Genomic DNA, 25,948 nt, shown 5'->3' with positions numbered 1-25,948 from the left:
GCAGTGCAGTGGCTCACTGCAACCTCCTCCGCTTCCCGGGTTCAAGCAATTCTCCTGCCTCAGCCTCCTGAGTAGCTGGGACTACAGGTGCCCATCACCACGGTCAGCTAATTTTTGTATATTTAGTAGAGACAGGGTTTTACCATGTTGGTCAGGATGGTCTCGATCTCTTGACCTCGTGATCTGCCTGCTTCTGCCTCCCAACGTGTTGGCATTGCAGGCGTGAGCCACTGCGCCCGGCCCATGCCCAGTGTTTTGACTGGTAGACTATGCTGGCAAACATGTTTACAGCCTCTGCTCTAAGCATGGATGTGTCCTGATGGGCAGTTTATCTTTCCCCAGGGTTTCTGTCCAGTTGGAAAAGAGAAAAAAGTCAGGTTCCTTCCAGCTCTGCGCTGCAGCTTTGTGTCACTCCTAGGTGATGGAGAGATGGTGAGCTTGAGAATATGGAAGAAATCGGTTCTGTGGCCCCACTGTCTTTAAAATGGCACATGATACTTTTTCTCCAAAAAAGGGCTCTTCCAAGCCAGTCTAAACATTTTCCCCACTAGGGAGAATTCTTTACTGTGACTTTTGAGATCATTGGTGAAGAAACGAAAAACTAAGCCTGATTCTTGGGCTGACTTCAATGAAGACTTTGCACTCAAAATGCCGTGTTAGATTTCCTGACTTCAAGGTCATGGCCAACAGGCAGTTCAGATTTTTTCAATGTCCTGCCTGCCAAGAAAACTGATAACCACTCTTCATATCCTCTGGCAGTCTACGTTGATTGTAGGAATGGGGTGTAGATTATACATTGTTGGGTACAATTACCTCCCAGAATACAATGCATCTTCTTTTAGACATCCCAGGGAGATAATTTCGACATAATGAAGATCTATAGTAATCAGATAATTACTATCGATTGCTCTTTAGACGACTTGATGAGGTAATTAGGGCATATGGAAAGAAGCTGGAACTGATTGATTGGCATGACTGTAATCTCAAAGATTTCTAATTATGTTTCTTTTCTTCTAATGGCTTATAAACAAACATCATTTTAGCTTTAGAATTTGTCAGGTGCCAGGTTTGCTGGGAACATCAGCTTTCTCTATTATGCTAGACACCCAACATGATCAACATAAGCTCATTATGCCTTCCTGCTGAAGCAGAAAAAACTGCAATTAACCCTCACTTCTCTTCTTCTTCTCCACTTCCACATGGCTGGATTCTTGTCTGGAGTGCAGTGGGGTGGGGTGTGCCGCATTCTGTGAGGAGCATGTGTGACTCAGGGCTGGATGGGTCTGTATGGCCTATGGGAGACCCTCAGAGCCTGCTGAGCTCAGGCACAGCAGACTAGGGACACAATGACACAACGTGTGTCCAGGTGGCTGGCTGACTGCTTGCCCTCCTGTCACAAGCCATAGCTACTCATCAGCCAGCAACGTTAAGTAGCAGGTCAATACTCTCAGGCAGCTGGACCACACACTTGTCTACGTCAGCGTGTTATTGCCTCATCTCTTCCATTAGACACTAATTAGAGGACACCCTGTCTCAAACCACATTCCACATTATCCTAATATTTTTGACACTTTATAGGACCTTTCAGCAGCTGGCATGATTCAGAATAGTGGCCTCACCCAAAGATGATGGATGCTAAGAACCACTAACGCAGCATCTTGGAATGATCTGTTTGCATGTAATCAGTGATGGTGATAAGCACACTTACTGCTCTACAAGTGCCTGGGTTACAATGCATTCAACAAATGCAAGGTGAATGCATTTTTCTGAATATGAGGCAGTCTGGTTCTCATGCCTGAAATTGTCCACTGTGACCCACCTGTGCTTGGTACCCTGGTGGCTACCCAGTAGATGAATGTTACAGTATGAATGAACACTTGTGTTCTTGAACTCCCTGCTTTCTATTGAAATATCACCAAAGAAAAAATTATATATTGTGTTTTTTATAAAATCCATATATTCCTGCACCCTTATTTTAAAATGGGTCACAAATTTCCTACATATTTGTACCATTAAAATTTTACGGCAGCCGGGCGTGGTGGCTCACATCTGTAATCCCAGCACTTTGGGAGGCTGAGGCGGGTGGATCACTTGAGGTCAGGAGTTCGAGACCAGACTGGCCAATATGGAGAAACCCCATCTCAACTAAAACTATAAAATTAGCTGGACCTGGTGGCACATGCCTCTAATCCCAGCTACTTGGGAGGCTGAGGCAGGAGAATTGCTTGAACCTGGGAGGCGGAGGTTGCAGTGAGCCGAGATCGTGTCATTGCACTCCTGCTCTAGGCAACAAAAGTGAAACTTTGTCAGAAAAAATAAAAAATATAAAACTGTTAAGGCTTGAGAGGAGTAACGTGCATGGGGATGGTTTAGACAGCAGAGGATACCCAAGATAGTTTGTTCATTGATAAGTAATGGTTTGCTGCTGTTTGGATAATTACAACTGCATTTGGAAATGCTTCATTTACTCCCATTAACTAGCCTGAGAAATGGAAGTATATATAGCATTTGTCTTTATGTTGTATCTGTATAGTATAAGTAAATTATGTAGCAAATTTTTTCATCAGCTACAATTCTCGAGAAATAAAGTATTCTTTTGAAAATGTAATTTGAGTAACTGTTTAGTTCAATATTTGGTGTTTAAAACCTTCCTAATCTGTGTCAGAATATTTTCCTTTAATAGACATATAATTAACATAATCTAAATTTTTTTAAGAATTTGGAATTATGCAATAAACCATTGTAAGCAAAATTTTTATTATTTCTGTACTTGAAGAAATGATGAGATTGAACTAAATATCTAAAACAGGTTCTAATTTATTTGTTGGTTGGTTTTATCAAGTCCAATAAATGAGTATCTCTTCTAGTTACTTGTCCCTTTCCCTAAAACTTAATGGAAAATCCAATTTCTTAGCAGTCTATCTACATTCCTGCCTATGTTTCCTTTAGTTTATGGCTCTCTGGTTCTAAGTTCTGATGCTACTCCCTTGTATTTGATGAAGTGCTCTCCTCATCAGCAGGGAAGGGCAAACTCGACTGAATTTGCTCCACGGCAGTGTAATGTAGTTTGCCAAAACATAGTTTATTATTAGGGCCTGGCCCTGTACAAAATGGAGGGGTTTTAGTTAGAGGGTCTCAAGGCTGCAAAAGTGAGTGTTCATGGCATTGCCCAAGTTCTGTCTGCCATTCAGGAGGCAGTAAAGAAATGTATTCAGTGAGCAAGCTGACAGAAGTGATGCCATTCAATAACGTGCTTGGGTTTGGGGCATGTCATTACAGGAAGTTTTACATCTTGAGAGACAGATGGGAGGACAGCTCCTAGAAGAACCTAAGGCTCTTCATTTTAAAGGCAGCACCCACAACCTGCGCCTGTCAATTCACGATATCGCCCATTCCCTCTGGAAGAGCAAATTGCTGGCTAAATATCAGGTAAGGTTCCCAAACTGAACAATAGGTCTGAAGACAGCTCCAAGAAAGAGGACTAAAATTATATAGACATAAGAAATCCGCTTCCTTGAAATTAATCATATGACATTCTTGTTTCTCCAAAATAGTTTGGGGTTATTTAGACTTTTTGAGAAATACAGAGATATTTGAAGGAATGCTTTTTAAAAAGTCTTCCTTTAAATAAATATACTATCACTGTTTCATTTTTATTAAATGAACGACTTCCAAATCCATCATTTCAATTAATTTTCATACTACATGTTCACATCAATGGGTAAAAACAGCTTCAAATGCACTCACAGAAACAAGCAGAAGGACGTTTTTATTCCATGGGACACAAATTAGGCTTCTGCCTTCCTAGACCAGTACCGTTACATTGAAAAATCAGAGGGAGCCCCGGTTCAGAGAACTGAAATAGCATGTGAAAGTAAAACCCAATCAGGATATTATTACATAACAACAGGCAAGAAAATACTGGTCCCAAGTGTCATTGTATGCACCTGGGGGAAAATCACTAGACCCTCAAGGAATTTTCTTCTCCTCCATCTGTCAGCCTGAGCTCTGAGAAAACTGCTGTGATGGGATTGCAGGCCTCATATGCAGACATATTTAGAGAGCTGTGAATCCACGTTTATATTTATGCAAATTCAACCTAAATCCCAGCGTTGCGGTTGAACGGGTAGCTGTTTCCCGATGTAAGTCCATGAACATACTGGAAGACGGGAAGAATTTCTGGCTCCATTCTCACTCTCATTGGTCAAGTTCCTGCACATGAATTACGGGAGACAAGCCTACCGGTTCGTTAACGGTGGGGGTTGCAAGCCAGATCTATGCATAGCTCAGTCTTTAATGGAGACAGAAAGCTTCTGACTTACCCAGTACACCTCTTCGTTTTCTTTTCCTTTGTGTTGCAGTTGTCATAGAAATCCACAAATCTCCCTGTTTTAAATGTAATTTCCTTTACACGATTATACGAAAATGCTATTTTAATGATAATGATAATATGATATTAATTAAAGCTTAGCCTGGCTGAATGCTTACCATCTGCCAGACACACTCTTTACACGTTGGTGTATCTTATTTAACCCCAGCAGACCTATGAATGGGAAACTCTTTTACTCTTTTGCAGATAGGAAAACTGAGCAATGGAAAGATTAAGTAACTTGCCCCAGATTACCAAGTAAGCGAAATAAGGGGTTCCCGTTTATACTGGATTTGGCTCCGAAGCCACTGCTTTTTACCAGCGTGCTCTTCCAGTTTTTATGTGGCAACCTTTCCTTTCCTTTATTGAAAACCGATTCTAGGATAGGCTGTGTAAGGTGGTCTAGACTTTGAGAAAATTAGTCTGTTCGATGCCTGGTGCCATGGACTTTTCTGTGGCAGCTAATCGAGTCTGAAGTTTTCAGCTGGAGTGGGTTTTGACTTCCCCTGCCCTGGGCAGAGGAGGATGTGAGCATGAAAGGGCGCAGCGTCAGGGCATCATCCTTTAGACTTTCTTTGCTTTTCTCCAGAATGTCGCGACAGGGATTCTTTTAATGACCAATGGCTGGTGTGTGCAAGTTTTATTTTGGGAATTTTATAAACTCTTTTTTATCACTGACAATGGCTCTTGTTGTAAATTAGAGACATGTGGCAGACTGGTTAGGTACATGGATTCTGGAGTCACCTTAGGTTCGAATCTCAACCCTGCTACTTACTCGCTGTGTGAGTTGGTGTAAATTATTTAACCTCTCTGGGCCTCAGATGTTTCATGTGAAAAGGGGCCATGATGTACTTAAACACAGGGCTGTTGTGAGGATTGAATGAGGCGGTAGGTGTGGTGCTGAGAATGCCTAGCAGTAGACCATCTGCGAGTGATTTTTGGTATTAGTCCTTCATTTGTGGTTAACACTTTTACATCCTTTAGGAAATTCCTTTTTACCATGTCTGGAGTGGGTCTCAAAGAAACCTGCACTGCACCTTCACTCTGGAAAGATTTAGCCTGAACACAGTGGAGCTGGTTTGCAAACTCTGCGTGCGGCAGGTGGAAGGAGAAGGGCAGATCTTCCAGCTCAACTGCACCGTGTCAGAGGTAAGCAGCTCCTGTCTGTCTGATATCAGGGGAGCGGGTGACCCTCAGGAGGAGAGAATGTGGGCTAAGATGGTATCTCAATGTAGGCCATATGGGAAATCCTCAAAAGCTTTTTACAGATCCTATTTGTTAATAGAATAATATTTTTAATGAGCAGAGGAAGCTAGTTGCAGAAAAAAAATACATATATGAAGGAATCCTCTTTGAAAAGTCAATTTTTCTGAGATGAATTTTAAGAGTTATGTTCTAACTTTCAAAAGCAGATCTGAATTTCAAGTAAAGGTTTAATTTAGGGAGCATGCACATGGAGCAGCTTCTCCCCACGCCTGCCTTAGAGTGCCACATTCCCCGCACCCTCCATCCGTCTCTCCTCCCTTTCTGCTTCTTTCTCGGGAACTCTCCTCCCTTTCCCCTAATCACGTGCTCCTGGGTGGGGTGGAAGAAGGGAGAGGGGCCTCTCTGCTCCCTCTTTCTTCTCCTCTCCCTTTTTCTCCATTCAGAGTAAGAAAGGAGAAATCTCTTGGTCTCCTTTCTCTCACTTACCATTCTCTAAATATAAAAAGAGATATACTTTCCTCCGGGGTGGGGGAAATATCCCAGAAATAGAAGTAGAATCTCTCTCCATAATCCCCCCTCCCCAGGGGCCATCAGCTTTGCCTTCCTTTGCTGTGATCTTCACATGCTTCTGCGGTTGGCCATTTCCCTGTGTCCATATTACAGAAATAATAGTGATCACTGCTCTATCTCCTTAAGAAAAGAGGAGGTGCCCATGACCTTCCTTATCTGTTACCTTGGATCCAAAGGCTTAAAAAGTGATAACCTTACACCCGGGAGGAACAAAGGGAAGAAAAGAAGCCAAAGGGGCAGAAGGCAGCCTCTTTTGGGCCTCATGGAGCTAAGCCCCGTGCTGCGTGCTAAGCCACAAAGCACAAGATTGTCATATGTGAAAGCGACAGCGAGCCAGTATGAGATTTAAAATACTACCTCTCCCTCGTTGTCTCATGCACAGTAACGAATGAAATATCAGCATGTTCAGCTTGTCTTGCTCCACATGTCGTATTTAAAGACCATCTTCCTTAGTAAACCAAGCCAGGAGAAAAGCGCGTCAGCCTCCGCGACACGCCATCCTTTCCCACAGCCCGCCGAGGTGCGGTCATCGTTTCCTCCCGTAGTTTCATGAGACTTTTGACTCATAAACAACTTTAGTCACAGCCCCCAGTGACATTCATAAGGAATGATCTCGGTGTCAGGGTGCCATGGCAACCGCCGGGCCCTCGGATGCGCAGCCCTATCTCCCAGGCACACAGTACCACCCCTGCTGGCTCGGGAGGGTGTTTTCACTTTCCAGGCCCAGCAGGTCTGCAAAGTTCAATAACCACCCAGCTCCAGTGACAACAAAGGCTGCAGAATTTTGGAGGGGGGTGAGGAGGTCTGGTCCTTTGATGCTTGCTTTCTGTTCTCCTTGAACATTGGCTGTGTGTTAAAAAGGTGGATCAGATGCAGCCACAAATGAAAAGAGAGCAGCTCTGTGCTCTCCCCCGGCAGGGCTGCCACCGCCCTTCAGGAAAAGGACAGTTTTGCATGGTGTGATCACAATTCAAGAGCTTGCTTTCTTGTGGAAACATAGAGGAGAGATTACTTCTTTTGCAACCTGGTGGCAGAGTCTGCTCTAAGAGACCGGCCTTCAGTGATGTCGGAGGCATTTGCCCGTGTGTGACAGACAAGCATATTTAACTGAGGAAGGGGAAGAAGTGAGCGGAGTCAAGATGACTTTGGGGATTAAGGGGCACTCTGTGGCTTTTCCTTCTGGGTCACTGAATCCCACTGTTGTGGTTAGCATTTGAATGCGGGTGCTGGGTGTGCAGAGGAGGGAGTGTGGATGCGGGTACTGACATTGGAGAGGAAGCCTCTGAGCTGAAGAACAATAGACTCTAGAGACTTCTGGGACCCAGCTCCTCATCAAAACCTCCAAGAAAGGGTACAAGATGATTGACAAACCATAAACAAGTAGAGAAAAGGATCCATTTGTGATTTCTTTCTTCTGAACAGGGCTCATTCCTAGGGTCACAGGGCAAGATGGCAGTGGGCTGCAGTTCCCATTCCAATGTCCTATCTCCCAGGAATGAGCTGACTTGCCAGAAATGTGCTGCCCCTCCCTCCAGCCACCCACCACCCAGTGCACTCGCCAGTCGTCATTTATAAAGCCACACAGCCCTTGGCTTCTCCTGTCAGACAGAGGACCTGTTGCCCACCCCAGAGACCAGGCTGTGCGTGGCATCCACCCTGATTATTTCAAGAGCCAGCCGATTGTTTCTGGGTGCTTTGGCCAGAGATTCCTTAACTAGAGACAAAGGCTTTAATTTCACAGAGACGAAGTTTAAGAAGGAAAATGTCTGGAAGGCTAAATGTATTGGCACAAATGAATGTCAAAATGTAAAAGAAGATGCAAGATTTTTTTTCCTTTTTTTTTGTTTTGGTTTGTTTTTTGTTTTGTAGACAAGTGCAGACAGAGTAACCAGGAAGCTCCCCATTATCTCCAGAAAAAAATATGGTTCAGAGGACAGAGAAATTTATAATTTTTTTCACATCTTCTATTTTGTTCCAGTTACAGGCAGGTGTCCATCATGGGAAATTCCCAAGTAGACAGTTCCATGGAGATATGGTCAATTACTTAAATGCTTTCTTGCCTCAGTTTCTCCATGTGTAAATTGGTATAGAATATTATCTTGGGCCTGCTGTGGGAATTAAATGGGAGAATGTTAGTAAGTGTTCTAAACAGAACTTGGCCCAAAACACATGCTTCATCTATGTTCACCATTTTCATTGGTGCCATAGATGCCATAAGGATAACAGGGCTCTTGAATCAACTTTGCTGCTTCAATCTGTGGGGTCTGTCATCAGCTGAGGTTTCAGATTTCTTATCTATCAAAATAAACACAAAAATAAAACTCAGATCTATATAAATAAATACATGAAAACGAAATATAAATAAACAAAAATTAGCTCCCAGAGAAAAGAAGGTAGCACGTATCCCCAAGTTTGTTTATCACAACATTGCTTTAGTTGAAGGCTTTGAGCCCTGAAAAAAGGTGTAGTTTTAGGGGGCAGTATCAGTCATCTTTTTTTTTTTTTTTTTTTTTTGAGACAGAGTCTCACTCTATGGCCCAGGCTGGAGTGCAGTGGCACGATTTTTGGCTCACTGAAACCTCCGCCTCCTGGGTTCAAGCAATTCTCCTGCCTCAGCCTCCCAAGTAGCTGGGATTACAGGCATGTGCCACTACATCCGGCTGATTTTTGTATTGTTGTAGAGACGGGGTCTCAACACATTGGCCAGGCTCGTCTCCTGACCTCAGGTTATCCACCCACCTCAGCCTCCCAAAGTGATGGGATTATAGGTGTCAGCCACGGCACCAGACCTCTTCTACCTTAATAATAGATTTATAGGTAGTAAAAGCAATTATAATTTTTACATTTGGTAGATCTTATAACCTCTTAAGAAGTCGTGATGCATAGCACTTTTGTATAGGCAAATACTATTTTAAATGAATGTACGAAGTCATCTCACTCTGCTACAGCCATTTCAACTGTTTACATCTTCTGCTTTCTATAATCTACTCAAAATGACCATGGGGAAAATCTGGTTTTTCTAAGTGACTAGGAAAAGTCTAAATATCAGAATAGAAAGTTATTTCAGGGCTGTGGAGTCCTGAAAATGTGTGTTATCACCCGTGGCAGCTGTTTGACTAACTTTGAAAAAAGTCATATGTTTACAAAAGATATCATAACATCAAAGACCGATCATACCAATATCATAAATGATTATTGAAATAAGTGTTCTGTGAGAGTAAACTCTACTTCCACCTGGAAGTAAAGGAAGAACTAACAGCAACTGAAATTACTAGATGAAATGTAAACGTATAAATGTATCTTACTTTTACCTTCAAGGCTGTTGTCAGCCACTTGATAAGAGAGACAAAGAAATGATGCCCTATTGAGCTTGTTCCATCTACACATAAATAGGCAGAGCAGCCAGGGATAACACGCTCAGGACTTTAATGCCCACGGGAAATGCTGATAGTTCTTTATCCACAAGAAAATGGGGACGACATGAATGTGTGAGCAGGCCTTCCCGAGATCCATGCCTATCTTCAACTGGCCTCTTATTTCAGGAAAACTCACCCGTAGCCACTTTTAGTTGGACGGCAGCTCAACACACTAGTCTATGGCTTCTATCAGGGACTGGCTTCATCTTCTTTCTGCACTAAGGAAGCATGCTTTCTCTCACTTTAACAAACATTAATTGAGTAGCCTCTGTGTGTGGGGCACAGTGTTATCACAGAGGTCTGAGGATGATGCACTCTCACCAATAAGATATGTGAGAAATGAAAGGCAGTAACCTGTAAACACAGCCGATGTGCACAGTGTGCGAGGAGCACAGAGGAGCTGGGAGGCGGCGAGGAGGCCTCCAGGCCTGACGTCTAGGGTGGGCTGCCCAGGGTTGCCCCAGGGCACAGGACTTTTGGACCAGGCTTTGAGGACTCTGCCTGACAGAGATCAAGGAAAGGGCAGAAGAACTGTGAGAGGTGCATCCTTAGAAACAGCAGGAGAAATAAATAGTGAGTGGTGCTCAGACTCTAAGGAGAGTATGAGTCAGGTCAAGTCACGGCAAGGACGGGGCAGCCTGAGATCGCATTGTGAAGTGGTGGAAGCGCAGGTGAACAGCCCTACTTCATGTCCAGCTGCACTCTGCGTGCCACAGGGTCACCTTTGCAGCCTCATACCAGCCAACCAGGAAGCTTGTACAAATATCCCTTACTGGGCCAGGTGTGGTGGCTCACACCTGCAATCCCAGGACTTTGGGAGGCTGAGGTAGGAAGATGACTGGAGCCCAGGAGTTTGAGACCAGCCTGGACAACACAGTGAGACCCTATTTCTTAAAAGAAAAAATTAGCCCAGTGTGATGGTGCACACCAGTAGTCCCAGCTATTTGGGAGACTGAGGTGGGAGGATCGCTTGAGCTCAAGAATTCCAGGCTGCAGTGAGCTATGATCACACCATGGCACTCCAGCCTGGGTGACAGAGAAGTGTTAAATGGTGCCTCCTACCACATGAAGACCCTGTCTCTAAAAACACATATATATTTATACTTCACTGCTTAAGAGTTGGGATTTCATGTGGTAGGAGGGGCATTTAACACTTCTTAATGAGAGAGTAAGAGGGAGAGAGAGAGAGAAATGTTGCTGTTCATCAGTGCAGCACTTTAGGAAGATTACTTGGGTAGGAGAATGGGATGAATCACAGGTAAGCAGTGGGGAGCTCCTGGGGCCAACAGTACAAAGACTCTCTGGGGACACAAGTCAGCACTATGAAAGAAGGCCCTCCCTTGTGCAGACTTAACCTTCCACTGCCACACAGGGATGATCAAAGCTGTGGTGTATTAAGGAATATGGCAGATCTTTTAGCCTCTATTGTCATTATCCAGAAAAGAAGCAAGCAGGGCCACAATGTGGGCAATGGTACTAGACTGTAGAACTAGCACGTGATTTCTCTTTCAAACCAGAGTTCTGAGATTCCTCTTGCAGGATGTATGACAGGGGTGTGGCTCGCCTGTTTGGTCACCCCACAACTCAAACCCCTTACAGGAGGGTGAGCATACAGGCAGGCAGGCAGGTGCAGGAACCGAGGCAAGCACTTTTGGGCTCTGGCCCCACAGCAGCATCTAGGGGTGGGTGTCTGCAACTTCTAAAGCCCAAGTGGGCATATGTTACAGTGTGCTCCTTTAGCTATGCCATCTACAGATGGCTTGTGTGTTAATCAGCTCAATGGACCCTCTGCATTATTGCAAGGGCAGGAGCCAGTGTAACAGCCTTCTGTATCCTGAGCTCTTGCCCAGTGTCCCAAAAGAATTGGATCACATGCGGGCCTGAAACATGAGTGCAATGTTTTATTGACTGGTGGAGGTGGCTCTCAGCAGGATGGATAGGGAGCCAGGAGGGGAGATGGAGTGGGAAGGTGGTCTTCCCCTGGAGGTGGGCCACCCACTGGCCAGACTCTTCTCTTACTGACCCCGGCTGGCCTCCCTTTAGCATCCAGATGTCCCTCCTTTTTTTTTTATGACTTTGCAAATTTCTTTCATATCTGGCTCAAAAGAAGACAGCTGGATTTTTTTTTTTTTTTTTTACTAGAAGTTCTGGGGTACTTGTGCAGAAAGTGCAGGTTTGTTACATAGGTATACACATGCCATGGTGGTTTGCTGCATCCATCACCCTGTCATCAACATTAGGTATTTATCCTCATGCTATCCCTCCCCTATTCCCCAACCCCCTGCTATCCCTCTTATAGCATCCCACCCCCCGACAGGTCCCGGTGTGTGATGTTTCCCTCCCTGCGTCCATGTGTTCTCATTGTTCAACACCCACTTATGAGTGAGAACATGCGATGTTTGGTTTTCTGTTCTTGTGTCAGTTTGCTGAGAAGGATGGTTTCCAGCTTCATCCATGTCCCTGAAAAGGACATGAACTTATCCTCATTTATGGCTGCATAGTATTCCATGGCCAGATTTTCTTTATTCAGTCTATCATTGATGGGCATTTGGGTTGGTTCCAAGTTTTTGCTATTGTGAACAGTGTCACCACAAACGTATGTGCATGTGTCTTTATAATAGAATGATTTATAATTCTTTGGGTATATACCAGTAATGGGATTGCTGGGTCAAATGCTATTTCTAGTTCTAGATCCCTGAGGAATCGCCACACTGTCTTCCACAATGGTTGAACTAATTTACACTCCCACTAATGGTGTAAAAGTGTTCCTATTTCTCCACATCCTCCCCAGCATCTGTTGTCTCCTGATTTTTTAATGATCGCCATTCTAACTGGTATGAGATGATATCTCAATGTGGTTTTGATTTGCATTTCTCTAATGACCAGTGATGATTGATAAACTTTTTTTCATGTTTGCTGGCTGCATAAAATGTCTTGAGAAGTGTCTGTTCATATCCTTCACCCACTTTTTGATGATGGGTTTTTTTCTTGTAAATCTATTTTAGTTCTTTGTAGATTCTGGACATTAGCCCTTTGTCAGATGAGTAGATTGCAAACATTTTTTCCCATTCTGTTGGTTGCTCGTTCACTGTAATGATGGTTGTTTCTTTTGCTGTGCAGAAGCTCTGGAGTTTAATTAGATCCCATTTGTGTATTTTGGCTTTTGTTGTCATTGCTTTTGGTGTTTTAATCATTGTTCTATTGCTGCTTTGCGTGCCTTCTCATCTCCTTGCTTGTGGGTCTCATCTGGAGCTTGGGGTTTGAGGTTTATATGGGGCCAGGATAAGGGCCATGGTGGGCCAAAAGGCAACTTTTTGGACATGAAAACGGAAATGCCTGTCCTCATTTAGGGCTATAGGTCTTCGGGCTTGAGGGTGCGGCCATTGCCGGGAACTGCCATCTTCTACTTAATATTTCCCCGTTTTCCTGTCTGTCTGTATCATCTTCACTTATGCCCTCCACTCCCTACATAGAGGCATTGAGGCACTTAGTTCAGATGCCCCAAACATAAATCCATTGAGAAACATGATACATGCCCTCAGATCACTCTATGGTCACCTTTCTTAGAGCCCTATTCCCCTAGAGTTCAGGAACCCTCTTTCCTCATTCCCTTGGAAAGAACCCTGTGCCTGATGGGGGAAGAGCTGCAGGCCGTGACCCTCATTCAGGGCCTCTGACTCTCATCTGTTCATGCCATAGTCTTTCTTTTAAATCCTGGTATGTATGTACTGGAGCCAGTGGAATGCTTGGAGCCCCAGTTTGCCAAGCTTTGGGTTTTGAGGACAAATATGATCATAGCCAACACCGTGCATACCATGGCAAAAGAATTCAGATGCCCTCCACACCCCCCGATGGACCCTGTGCCATGGGACTGAATAAGCCTAGAAGTGAGCATTTGCTGCTGATTGCAGACGTGGAACACACTGCTAGTCAACACTAGCACACAGGCAGTTGCAACCCCACCCCCTGCAGTGCCAGTGTACCCATGGCTGGGGAGGCCACTGCAGCTGTGCCGGGCAGCATTTGGGGGGCTCTGGGTGATGGTCCTGTTGAGCCCCTGAGCTGAGTGCTCAGCAGGAGCCAAACACTTCATGATGGCTGAAACTGGGTGTGGCCAGTTCCTCCTCTGGCAACTAGTGAGGCACAGCAACAAGTTACCTGCTTAAAAAAGAGAGAGAGATGACATTTATAGTAGATTAAGTAGATTTTCTTTTATTGCTTTCATAGTTCCCAGGCAACATTTGCTTTGCTTTTCCAACCAGCAGAAGTGATCAGAAAATGATTAGAATTTCTCCTGCGATGAAATTCAGATTTTGCATTTGTGCTGTTTTATGAGCTGAGACTATCTTAAGAGCCAATTTATGGTTTTCTCTACTAAAATTAGATTTTTTTAAAAAATAATAAGGATATACAGCAATTGGAGGATGCCATTAACAATCTTGCCCTACGGCAATAATATACTGTGTTTACCATTTTATTTTTTAAAAAATTAGCCTTAAGTTGATGATATCACTAAAGAAGAGCTGTGTTCCATTTCATTCAATGAAAGCAGAACTGAGACATCTTCTGTGGAGTTTAGAGGGAGAACTACTGGGGCATTTACCCAGGACATTCCCCCCAAGGTCAGGCCCTTTCCAGAAGCCCTGACTCTCACATCTATTCATTTCAAAAGCACTGCCCTTTTGAACATTTTTCTCTCCTGAAATTTAAACCATCAGGAGCTCTGATGATATACCCTCTCTTTTCTCTCATCCTGGAGAATCCCATTATTAAAGCTGTTATTGAATCACACCAGAGCTTTCCATCCAGCCCAGTCCTCACCTAAGACCCATAAATCTAAGGCTATGCAAAGTTAGCTCAAAATATATGCACCTCTTTCTCTGAGCCAGGTTACATCTAGTGATGCACAACTTTCAGGCTAGGAAGAAGCCATTCTTCCTAACGAGTATAACAGCACTCATTCTTTTCTTATCGCTCAAAGCAAGGCATTATGATGATTCATTAACAAATAGAGATTGCTTTTGTCTGCAGAAATAATGCTGTGTTGTTCCTATCCCTGAACTCCAGGAACCTACTGGCATCGATTTGCCGCTGCTGGATCCTGCGAACACCATCACCACCGTCACGGGGCCCAGTGCTTTCAGCATCCCTCTCCCTATCCGGCAGAAGCTCTGTAGCAGCCTGGATGCCCCCCAGACAAGAGGCCATGACTGGAGGATGCTGGCCCATAAGCTAAACCTGGACAGGTGGGTATGGTCAGGCCCCAGGACTAGTTTCTTTTTGTTAGAGCTCTCCAGAATTGATAGCTATTAGACATAGGCTAGTATTTTTCTTTCCATCGACACATCTATTTTATTTTTCATTTTGCAAATATGCATTAAGCTCTGTCCTTGTACCTTGCACTATGGTCTTGCAAAGCATGCTAAGAGACATTCTGAGCTTACCTGACATTGGTAAATATCAGGTTTTGTAATCCACTTTGCAAAGCTGAGGGGCTAAATTCCCCAAATCACAGAGCCATTCACTACAGTAATTATTGTTATTTAGCTGTAGTTGAGCAGGACCTAATGTTTGTTTGTTTGATTCATACTTCGCATGCTAACACAGCATTGATATTAAGTTATAAAGAGACCTCTGGAGCCTCTACTTTGTGGACTGTCACTGTCACTGCCAAACAAAACGTGGCATGACCTGTGAAAGATTATTCAAGCCTGGACTAGAAAGAAAATATAAGAAGTCTCTTGATTTCCTATTTAGAATATGACCCATAGACATCTTGTCTCTTAAATTATCTCACTCAGAGTTGAGGTTAACAAAGTTAAAATATCGCTTCTCCTGTCTGGGGCTGATCTAATTAAGCATGAGCTAGTTATTTAGGATGGCTCACCGTCAACCACAATGGGACCAGGATACTTAAAGACAAGTAGAGAGACAGAAAGGTTTAGCTGAAGAAGAAAAAACAAGAGAAAACAGATATGTAAGTCACACCGTTCAGCACATTTTCTCTTTCCCAATTACAGGTACTTGAATTACTTTGCCACCAAATCCAGCCCAACTGGTGTAATCCTGGATCTTTGGGAAGCACAGAACTTCCCAGATGGAAACCTGAGCATGCTGGCAGCTGTCTTGGAAGAAATGGGAAGACATGAAACAGTGGTGTCCTTAGCAGCAGAAGGGCAGTATTAACCACCACGCTGGAAGGGGAAACGAAGGACGACACTGCACAGGGGGTCTGTGGCCGTCCAGGGGAATCACAGCTGAGGAGGAAATCCAGACGAGACCAATGCGCTTCACAGGCAAGACTGCAGCAGCCAGAAGGAAAACAGATACAACTGCCAACGTACATGCCCACTTTACTCGGACATCAGCACAGGAGTTAAGAAAAATTGTGTAAATTTGTACCTTGAATTTAGCTATCAACCTAATTTTCCTCTTAGTTGGGCTGTATGCTGTGTGGTACAGGATCTTACAGTTTCCTAGGAAACGCTTTTTATTGCTATCCAGATATATGGATAAACTTTCTTAACAAACCCAATTTCTACAAATGTTGTTTACATCAAATTGGACAGGGATGCAGACACTGTCCATGGCTCGTTCTATTTTTGTTCAAATCATTTGAAGTTGAAGCTGTGGACAGTTAGTTGTGTCTATTTCAGATTAGTAATTTACAGAGAAATCACAGACTTTTGGTACAAATTGTGTGCATCAAGTGTCTCAGATAATCTTCCCATCAGTGTTCTGTTTCTAGAACTTGTAGAACCAGTGTTACTGTTTGTATCAGGGAAGTGGAGAATCTAAAAGTGTAACAAAGAAATAACTAAGACTCCTATTCCTTGGAGGGACCCTTCTGGTGCCCTTTGAGAATAAAGCTGTAGCATTGCAGGGAAGACAGTGGTTCATGTTCAAGAATTTTTTCACAACATGTGTGTTTATAATATGCAGTATGAAGTGTTTTTTTTAAAAAGGTATCATATTATTGATGAGTATTTACAGGTATTCTAGTAAAAGGATTTTCTTTTAACTTCTATTTTTGTTAGCAGTACCGTTAGTATTGGGTATTGACTAGACCTGCCCCACCTTCTCCCCTATCAAGGTGGGTATGGTCATCATTTTAATTCAACCTGCTTTGCTTCCTTGACCTTTTACCTTTCCTTCCCTCCCCTCATTCCACCCAGGAAAGTGATAAATGCTCACTGGCTTTGTCAGTCTGTTCCTTCAGCTTGCTCAAGCAGAGCCTTTCTCCTCTCCTCTGAGTCTTTCCATGAGATGTGTTCTTGTTCAGTTCACTTACTACTGCCATCGTGTGGCCCCATGTCGACTCCCCATGGTGCTGTGTCCGCTTCAGAGGCAGTGTGGTTGGAGGAATGGACTCTGAACTGGAGATCAGGAAACCAGTTCTCATTGTGGGCCTGTCACTGTCTCCTTGCGCCACCTTGAGAAAGGCATTTAACCACACTGGAACTCAGTCTCCTCACCTAGGAAGTGAAGGGGTGGGATTAGATCATCTCAAGGTTCTGAAATGCTAAACTTCCACCGTGATACCTCCAGTCTCATTCATCAGTCTGAAGACCACAATACACTCTGACCTAGATCATGTAAAATACTCAGCTGGTCTTTTGCCCAGGCTTTGTTATGCCTTTCAAATAGTTCTGACATGGAAGATGATTATTCCTACCTGCAATATGTTTGGCGTGAGTCGCTCTTCATCATTGAATTATGCAGTTCACTGAGAGATGGCAGCCCTTTATTATTTCTTAGCCTCTCTTGGGACACCCCCATTCCTAGCCTTCCTGACTGCTTGCAAATTCTATTTTACTATTGTCTCGGCATCTTGATATCAAGACCACTCCTACAAGTTTATCTGGCAGTAGGAACTTGGTGCGTTTTTACTATGCCCCCCCACCTTAATCTTTTGCTGTTATAATATTGAGTAGCATTCATAAAGCCTTTCTAATTAGCTCTTTTTAAAAATGTTATCCTGCAAAATGTTAGTCAACACACTACTTTGTGTAAACTATTATGTCTCCTTGGGACCATCACAAGCTCTTTAACATAAGGACTCAATTCATTCAGCAGGTGGGGATTAAAGAGCCAAAGCCCAGTAGCAAAACCAAAACTGAAGAACAAGCAGACGTGTTTGAATCAGAACCTTTAGAACATGACTGTGGCTTACTTTTAGGCTGGAGACACACACGTTGCTGAACAGATTTGAATTACACCTTTTCTTCCATCTTTCCATGTTTCCACTCCTGTTTTGGTAGCATTTTGAAAGTCCCTTGATAACTCCTCCATCCTCATCCCTGAGGACTGCTGATACCTTGCTATGGAGCCGCCTCTTTCATGCTTTTTGTTCCTCATCTTCTGTTTTAGACATATATTCTACAAAATCTCTCTCAGGCCACTCCTTGCATTTGGATTTCCATAGTTAACATATTTGTACACTGGGGAAGGGAGAGATTGCACTAGTAAACAAGTTCAGTGGATAATGTTTGTAGCAATGAGGAAAACTAAACTAAAATCAAATATATATATTATGCACAATTATACTTTTTTTAAAAGGAGGAGGAGGAGAGAGAGCTATTGTCTATTCCTACATTTTGAAATAAACGTGTCAAGATTACCCTTCAGTATCGAGGTTGTGGAATCATCTATGGAAATCAAGAACTAGAATCTGAACTGCATGCTCAAACTTCTATGCCTAGTAAAAACTAGAGGGGAGCAACTATGTAGCTATGAAGATGAATCAATTCCATAACTGTTACTAAAAACTTTTTGACTGAAAAGTCACCAACACAGAAATACTGAACACAAACAGTAACTGTTTTACTGAAGTCATTGAGAACCCCTGGGGTTTACGTCAGATGCTTTTTGGCTCAACCTCCTACCACCAGAAAAGGGAAAAAGTGATTTATTTCTTGTGAGGTACTCACCTGTCATAGATTAACTCTTCTGTTTCCTCCCAAGTGAATGATAACTTCCATACATAACACTATTTACACCAAATAATTTTCACTACAAATTCTGATTTCTTTCTCCTTTGGAGTAAAGTAATAATAGCTGTTAGACTGCCTGCAAAGTTAGAAGGTCCAGATACAACAGTTCATTTCATAGGAAGCCACTGCATCCACCTTTTTCTATGTGATATGCCCTGCTTCTTTCTACACCATTTGAGGGGCAAGTTTGGCTGGCTTCATTTGGATAGGAAAAAATATCATTTGTGCATGCTGCCATCTAGTGGCATGCAACACAATCTACCCTGAGTTTAAATTGACTAGAAGTTGTTTGACAACGGGAATGAAAACCTGTAGCGTTCAAGGACCTTTATGACAAATGGATGTGGGGAAATTTTCACTTCAAATTTAAAATTATAATTCTCATTCTCACTTTCTTTTCACTTTCATCACCCATCTCAAAATTAGGTCATTGTGAGCCTAGCACATCACCTCATTCATACACAACACATCTTAAGTTGCTTCTTGTAACAGAACTATGATATAAAACAGTCTTTGAATAGTTGTCATTTTTAACATTTATGGTTTTCATTAGGGTTTATATACTTTAAATCTCCTTACTTTTAGTTCCTTTATCTTTGGAAATTAAGAAGTACCTGCTTAGAAATAAGTCTTATATATGCAAATGGAATACTATGGGGAAGAGAAAATTGGGGTTTTTAATCAAGAGGAAGAAAGCAGCTTCTTTTCTCTTAAATTCAGGAAGCAAAAGCAGAGGTTTCATCCTATTTTCTTCCTATCACACTCATTCAAGTTTTTTAAATATATCTGGAAGGAACTGAAGTTGGATTCAGAATTGATTACTGGCATGGTGATGACAAACCTGTTAACACCAAAGTACTCACAGCTAACAGCTGTTTCACAAACAGCATCTTCCAAATGAATACTCACCTCTGTTATGCAGAAAACCCCCATCCTGCTGTGAGCAAGTTAGGCTCTTCAAGAGCTGGACAACTTTTTGGGTGAGGTGTTCAATATCAAACTGTATAATTATCCATTTTCATATATACTATTTTATAGATTTTAATCTCTCAACTATCAAAAAGTAGAGCTATTTTTAGAGGAAAAAAGTCATGAGGACTGAGTTCAGGATACTCTGAAACTGTGCAATCAGTAATGTTTTTAAAGGAATTTTTCCTACAAGTAAGATATCTGAAAAGTCAGTGTTTTGAGGGAGGAATCAAGACTTTTCATTTCTCCTGGAGAAGAGCACCAAGGCTCCCGTCTCGTGTGTCCTTCTGTGTGTGTCTGTCAGGATCACAGCAGCTGTGCTCTTGGTCCGCTTACTCCTCTGTAATCCACATATGCAGACAGGAGTTAATGAGGTGATGTCTCCCCAGAATTCACAGATCTTTGCCTCCAAAAGGTCTGCCCCTATGGGGCCAAGAGACTATAAAACGATATAAGGACCTGCAAGAGAGCATAAAGAAGGTAGGAAAGGTTTACTTGTTGGGTTTTCAAGTCTTCAAGTTGAATATGAGTCTTAGCTTTTGCTGGCCAGTTGTTCTGGGCAAGTCATCAGTTTCATGTGGAGACCTCAGTACAAGCCCAAGGCTGCAGAGTGAAAGGGGGCCCATGGAAACACAGCTGAAATGAAATGCGGCTTTATCCATCTTCTTTGAGAATGGAGGAGCTTTTGTGAAGCAGAACAGCGTTGCTCAAGATAATGGTTGATAAGTGTTAGATTTTATAGATCTAATAAGGAAAATATTTTATTATCTCAAGTTAACAAAACATTTTTTTACCTTTCGAGTGCCTCATAGGACCAACTATTACTCTTTGGTTTTTGTTTTTGTATTATTTTTATATATTCTTTAACCTTGCTGAGCTAATGTTGACTGAAATCTTTAGAACTTTGCCTCTGCGCAATGAAGTACTGTTTCTCTACCCTAAGAGATCTATTTGTATAATCTCTGGCTGTAATGATCACTTTGGAAGATTTCCTTTACATCTCTAATGATTTCTTTTTAATGGAATAAGGCATAAGGGGGAATAAATACACTGTAACCAATGTTATGTGCACCCATGTCCATACAGGCCAAGGAAGCCAAAAGAAGTCATTAATATTTCCAGAATTCTAGCATGAAAAACCTGTTTCTGAACAGTGGGGAGACGGCTTTGTGTAGCACTGGGTGGGTTTTCTCTGCAGACTAAGTCTAGCAATGAACTTACAGATCCTTTAGTTTTATCAGCCTTGTGCTTACCCCATTTTCATAAATGCTACTTTAACAGACTGTCTTCACAAGGGTTCACGGCTCCTAGGTTTTCCAGTGGACCTGTCACCTCATTGTATTGATCTGTGGTAGAATATTAACGGGCTCATTCAACCAAATGTAATGTGTGCCTCAAACCTATTTTAGCATGGTCCAGGGGCATCAGCAGGAAAAACCACCAGGTACTCCACAAGTGGACTGGCACACAAAGCCCAGCAATTATTAGCAGCTCTTCACCAGCCTGCTCTCTACTTAGACGCTTGCCTACTGAAGGGACCTGTCCAGAGATCTTCTGGAATCCAAAGTTAGGAATCTCTGCAGAATATCATGACAGTTGTGGTCCAACTAGCTTCTGAGTAATAAACAAGGAAGCTGCCCTGAGATATAGTAAGCTGCCCACCAGCCATGTTATTTGCTACTGAAGGCCAGCCTTTTAACACAACATTTCAGATTTGTCCTTCAACAGTAATATAAATTGCAAGTCATACCATTTAAGGGTCTCTTACAAATATGTCTAAATCGTGTGTCATTTTTAAGTTCCAAAAGTCTACTGGACAAGGTACTATCAGACAGCTGTAGGACGTGATGACACTGACCGCGGGTGGGTTTTGCTGATCAGCAGCCTGAGGATTGATGAGTTTTCTTTTGGCCTCTGAGCACTATGGAGGCAGCATCAGAGAACTGGAACCTGAGCCATGTTCTCAATGTGAAAACAAACCTGTTTAGAATGACATATAAGAGCAAGAAATCTACAGCTGGTGTAAAATACCTTTGCCTTTGCTATTCTGAAAGTAACTAATGGCATCTGTACATGTAGGGGTAAAACTCAGATGTCTACTCCTCCAGGCCATAGACAAGAAAAAGTACAGCAGTCAGAACAAGTGGAACAAGTGATGTGCATTCTCTTCATGCTTTCCTAGACCTGCTGCTGGTAGTGCAGCCCTCGCCCTCCAGACATAATGCATCGAGCCCAGTTGCAGGGAACATCATCACTGTGTGTGTGTGTGTGTGTGTGTGTGTGTGTGTGTGTGTGTGTGTGATGTCACAGTGTTGTATGTGTTGAGTTTAATGTTGAGCTGCAGCAAGTTGGTGACCTTCCTCTTTGCTCTTCCTAAAGAAGACACCAGTGTTTGTCAGAGAAAAATCCCCAGCAGTCCGTGTTGAAGAGGCAGTGTCATCCACCTGCTGTCCCCTTCGGAACAGTTCAACTGCAGAAAGGTCGGACTGAGGTTTTGTGCTTTGTCATTTTTCTTTTTTAAATAAAACACGACAACCTTGGCTTTTCCGATATGGAACATTTTTGTTGTTGTGGAGTTCCCTCTTGCTGTATCTTCTATGCAATTCCTTTTCTAAAATCTCCCCGGCAGAGGCAGAGTGCCTTCTGGACGTCTGTCGGGCGCCTTGCTGAGCGGTGGAGGTGAGGGATACCAGCTCCGGGTGTGCCTCTTTTCTCTCCCTGGCTGCCAATCCCGATTTTTCCTGCAGTCCCCTTGGTTTGTAAATTGCCTGCATTTATTCTGCCAGCCAACATGTACAAAATGTAAGAAAGAATTTTTAAACAGGTAATAAATTATATTTATAAGCAACAAAGTGCTGCCTCCTTCACTTCATAACAAGGGTCTCCTGCGCGTTCAGAGTCACCACGTGTTTCTTGGGTAGAACAGAAAGCCTTTGGGTCCTGTGTGGATGGTGATCACAATCTCCTGCAGGCACAGGATGAGGTTCTAGAATGATGCCACTAAAAAATCAGCTGCATGATGGACTCACCCGAGGAGCCTTAAGAACTAATGCCAGGGTCACACCTCCAGAGATTCTGATGGAAGTGGTCTAGTGTAGCCTGAGTCTAGGGTGTTAAAAGCTCCCAGGTAGCACTAATGAGCAGTTAAGGGTGAGAACCAATGTCTTAGAACTTCACAGAATTCCCTGAAGCGGGAGCTTCTAAATAGTGTGTCAAGCCCTGCCCCCAGAGATCTGATTTTAAATGAAGTTTGTGAATAACTATATGAATAGGTAGGAAATGAAAGGTGAGCAACTGCCAGCAGAGGAGTTCAGCTTGGTACAGGACTGCTGGCCACTGCCTTAGGGTGAGCAAGCCAAGGGCTTCAGCTGTGAGGTGGGAAACAGCTGTGACGCTGAGGACTAGAAGCAAAGGCAGCCCTGTCCTCCATGAGTGAACACCTGGAAAGGCATCCTTAGAGGGACTGCCACCTCCTCCACCCCTCCCCGCAGCCTCGGAGGCTGAAGGGTGTAAGCAATTGCCCAGCACTGAGAAACCGATCCATGCAATGGCCTGGAAGAAAGTGACTTAAAACTGAATCCATGCTGGGATCACGAATTTAAATGTTTCTTAAAGGCTAAGGAAGTAATGGAAATACATAAACTGGAACCTGGGTAAAATCAAAGGGAGAAATAAGGACTGCGGCTGAGCTAGAGAATTCAAATTCCACATAAAAGAATGAAAATACAATGAACAACAACAACAACAAAAAAAAAAACACAAAAACTGTACTTTACACAGAAAATACATGGTGGCAAAGGCTCAGCCCTGTTGCGAGACCGCTCACCCCTAATTAGAAGCTTTGGTAGCTGCGGACTGAGAAAGCCTTACCTAGGATGGCATGCAAGCATTTTCAACGACTATTCACTGAGGGCCCAACCTAAGACCCTGGCTCTGAGTGGGGGTCCCTGGCGCTGAGCTCAGATCAGAACCTAGAGTAGAAATTAGAAATTACTTTGCAGAGACAAAACTTCTGAGAGTACGGTCATCTGTACTTTGCTGCTGTGATCAGATGGAGACAACAAGCTTGCAACCTACAAAATGACCAATGCCAAGAGAATAACCTTTTTTCCTCAGCTGGGACTTACTGCCAATCTGCCTGTGAGTTCTGTGAAAAGTTTAACTTGAGCCCACGACACACAGAAGTGGGGTGTAGAGAAGGTGGGAGAGATGTACCAACAGCCAATCTCAGCTGGTTTTAAATGTTGCTAATTGTAGATCCCGCTAAACTAATGGCAGGAAGAAAATGCAGTATTGGCTGGGCGTGGTGGCTCATGCCTGTAATCTCAGGACTTTGGGAGGCCAAGGTGGGAAGATCACTTGAGCCCTGGAGTTTGGGACCAGCCTAGGAAACATTGAGGCCTTGTCTCTACTAAATATAAAATTAGCCAGCCATGGTGATGGTTGCCTGTAGTCCCAGCTACTTGGGAGGCTGAGATGGGAAAGTCACTTGAGCCAGGAGATCAAGGCTGCAGTGAGTTTTGATCATGCCACTGCACTCCAGCCTGGGCAAGACAGAGTGAAACCTGGAGGGAAGGGAAGGATGGGGTGGCGGGGAGAAAGGGGAGGATGGGAGGGAAGGAAGGGAGGGAGGGGGGAGGAGAGAGAGAGAAAGAGAGGGAGAAAGAGAGAGAAAAAGAGGGAGACAGAAAAAGGGAGAAAGATAAGGAGAGAAAGAAAGGGAAAAAGGGAGAAAGAGGGAGAAAGAGAAAGAAAAGGAGGGGGAGAGAGGGAGGGAGGGGGGAGGGGGAGGGAGAGGGGGGGAAAGAGAGAGAGAGAGAGAGAGAGGGAGAGAGAGAAAGCAAGCAGTATTTCTGAGCATCTGTGATGCATCTGGCCTGGGCCCTGACATACTTCAGACATTCATCTTTTTGGTTCCTCGTAAGAGCCCTAAGAGGTGGGAATTTACAGGTGGTGGGATGATTGGGCTCAGAGATTATATACTTCCAAAGAATGAAAAAAATCGGGAAATGGTTGACTTTAAGCAGGTCAGTCTGAATCCCAGTGCCAGGATGCACTCTTCTGACACGAGTGCAGCTGGCTAACTACCGCCAATCTCACCCAAACTCTTTATTCCCTCTGTGTCAATGCAAACTTTGCACTCTTTACTCCCCAGTTTTGGGCTTCCCTGGTCCTGATCCAACGTCCAATGGATCCCCTCAAAACTAAACTTCTCACTCTGCTCTCCAGAGTCCACAATGCATGCCAAAAATAGCCCTAAGACATGCCCGCCCCTTTCACAGAGGGTTCTCTACTCCCTTGGCGACGATTCAGGGCAGCGGCAGTAGCCTCACCCCTCCACACCTTAAATACTCCACAGCTGGCAGCAGGGTGCAGTCTTTTTCACAGAGCGCTGCTGATTCCAGATCATTACCCTTGCATTAAAACCCACTGCTTTGCACGTCAGGCCTCCCGGCCCTGCCAGCCCCTCTCTCTGCCTCTTGCTGACTGCACCCCTCCCCCATTCTCCTGTGGCACTGGAGAACTTTGACTCACAACCTTCCTCTCCCCAAGACTGCCACCTTCAAAATCCATGAAGACAACATATCTAAAGGCCAGGTTTTGGGTTCCTCTTTTATCACCAACCATATTGTCCATGAACTAAATTCACCCACTCCTGTGATCTCACCCTCAGTTGTCCTTAGTCTTGCTGCTCCCCCTTTGAAATCTGACCACAGCCCCTCTCTCTCAGTAACTGCAAGGACACCACCTCTGCCCCATCAGGAATCCCTGTCCTAGGACCTGGGGTTTTTATTGGTCTGTTAGCTCCTCTAATTAATTCCTTCCCTCCTCTGGTCCATCAGCCCCTTGATAGTAATAATTCTTACTTTCCGTGACCTGTTGCTATATTTGCATGATAAACCAGTACCCTGAATGAATCCCATCATTGCTGTCTCTATACACCTGTGTTGCTTACAGAAAGATAAAACCGCAAACCACAAGAAAAGTGGCACTATGAATTTCTGATAATACTCATAGTAATAGTTGAGCACTCACCACAGGCTTGGTGCACGGATTATTTCATTTCATCTTCAGAACAACTCCAGATGGTGGACATTAACATCATTCTCATCTTCAAGGGGAAGAAACTGAATCGGAGAGGTCAAAACATGCCCAATCACACACCTGGGGGAGTGAGAGAAGCTGGATTCACACACAGGCCGCCTGGTGATCCCAAGTCTACGCTCGGCGCCTGTGCCACAGTCACCTTCGTGAAGCATAACCAGGCCCTCGGAGTTGCCCGTGACTATCTGGCTCTCTCCCCAGCAAGCTGTGATTTTCCTGTGCAATTTTAAACCTTCTTCACTCCTCTCAAACCACTGACTTCCCCGCCTTTCCCTCCTTCTCAGCAGATGACTGTGTTTCCCTCACAAAGAAAGTAGAAG

The 25,948-nt window shown here is 43.7% G+C and overlaps 1 protein-coding gene and 1 long non-coding RNA gene across 3 annotated transcripts in view; one reads left to right on the top strand and one right to left on the bottom strand.

Moving 5' to 3' along the window:
• UNC5C (unc-5 netrin receptor C) overlaps window positions 1–22,369 on the top strand; it is a 391,508-nt gene extending 369,139 nt beyond the window's left edge. For both annotated transcript variants that reach the window (XM_064369334.1, XM_064369328.1), the window contains 4 exons: window positions 3,280–3,429; window positions 5,354–5,518; window positions 14,629–14,807; window positions 15,582–22,369. In XM_064369334.1, coding sequence (XP_064225404.1) covers window positions 3,280–3,429; window positions 5,354–5,518; window positions 14,629–14,807; window positions 15,582–15,747 — 660 coding nt within the window. In that variant the 3' untranslated portion in view covers window positions 15,748–22,369. The remainder of the gene's footprint in view (window positions 1–3,279; window positions 3,430–5,353; window positions 5,519–14,628; window positions 14,808–15,581) is intronic.
• LOC135271664 (uncharacterized) lies at window positions 13,520–25,682 on the bottom strand. Its single transcript, XR_010339811.1, has 4 exons — window positions 25,560–25,682; window positions 18,492–19,982; window positions 17,735–18,002; window positions 13,520–17,036 (listed from the first exon to the last, which is right to left on the bottom strand). It is a non-coding gene; the product is annotated as an uncharacterized LOC135271664 (long non-coding RNA).
• Window positions 25,683–25,948: the final 266 nt, after the last annotated feature.

This window comes from Aotus nancymaae, unplaced genomic scaffold (assembly GCF_030222135.1).
Source record: "Aotus nancymaae isolate 86718 unplaced genomic scaffold, 86718_ANA_hifiasm-v0.15.2.pri h1tg000006l, whole genome shotgun sequence".
NCBI classification, from domain to species: Eukaryota; Metazoa; Chordata; class Mammalia; order Primates; family Aotidae; genus Aotus; species Aotus nancymaae.
Note: the sequence above shows the minus strand (reverse complement) of the source record. Positions and strands in the feature narration are given on the sequence as shown.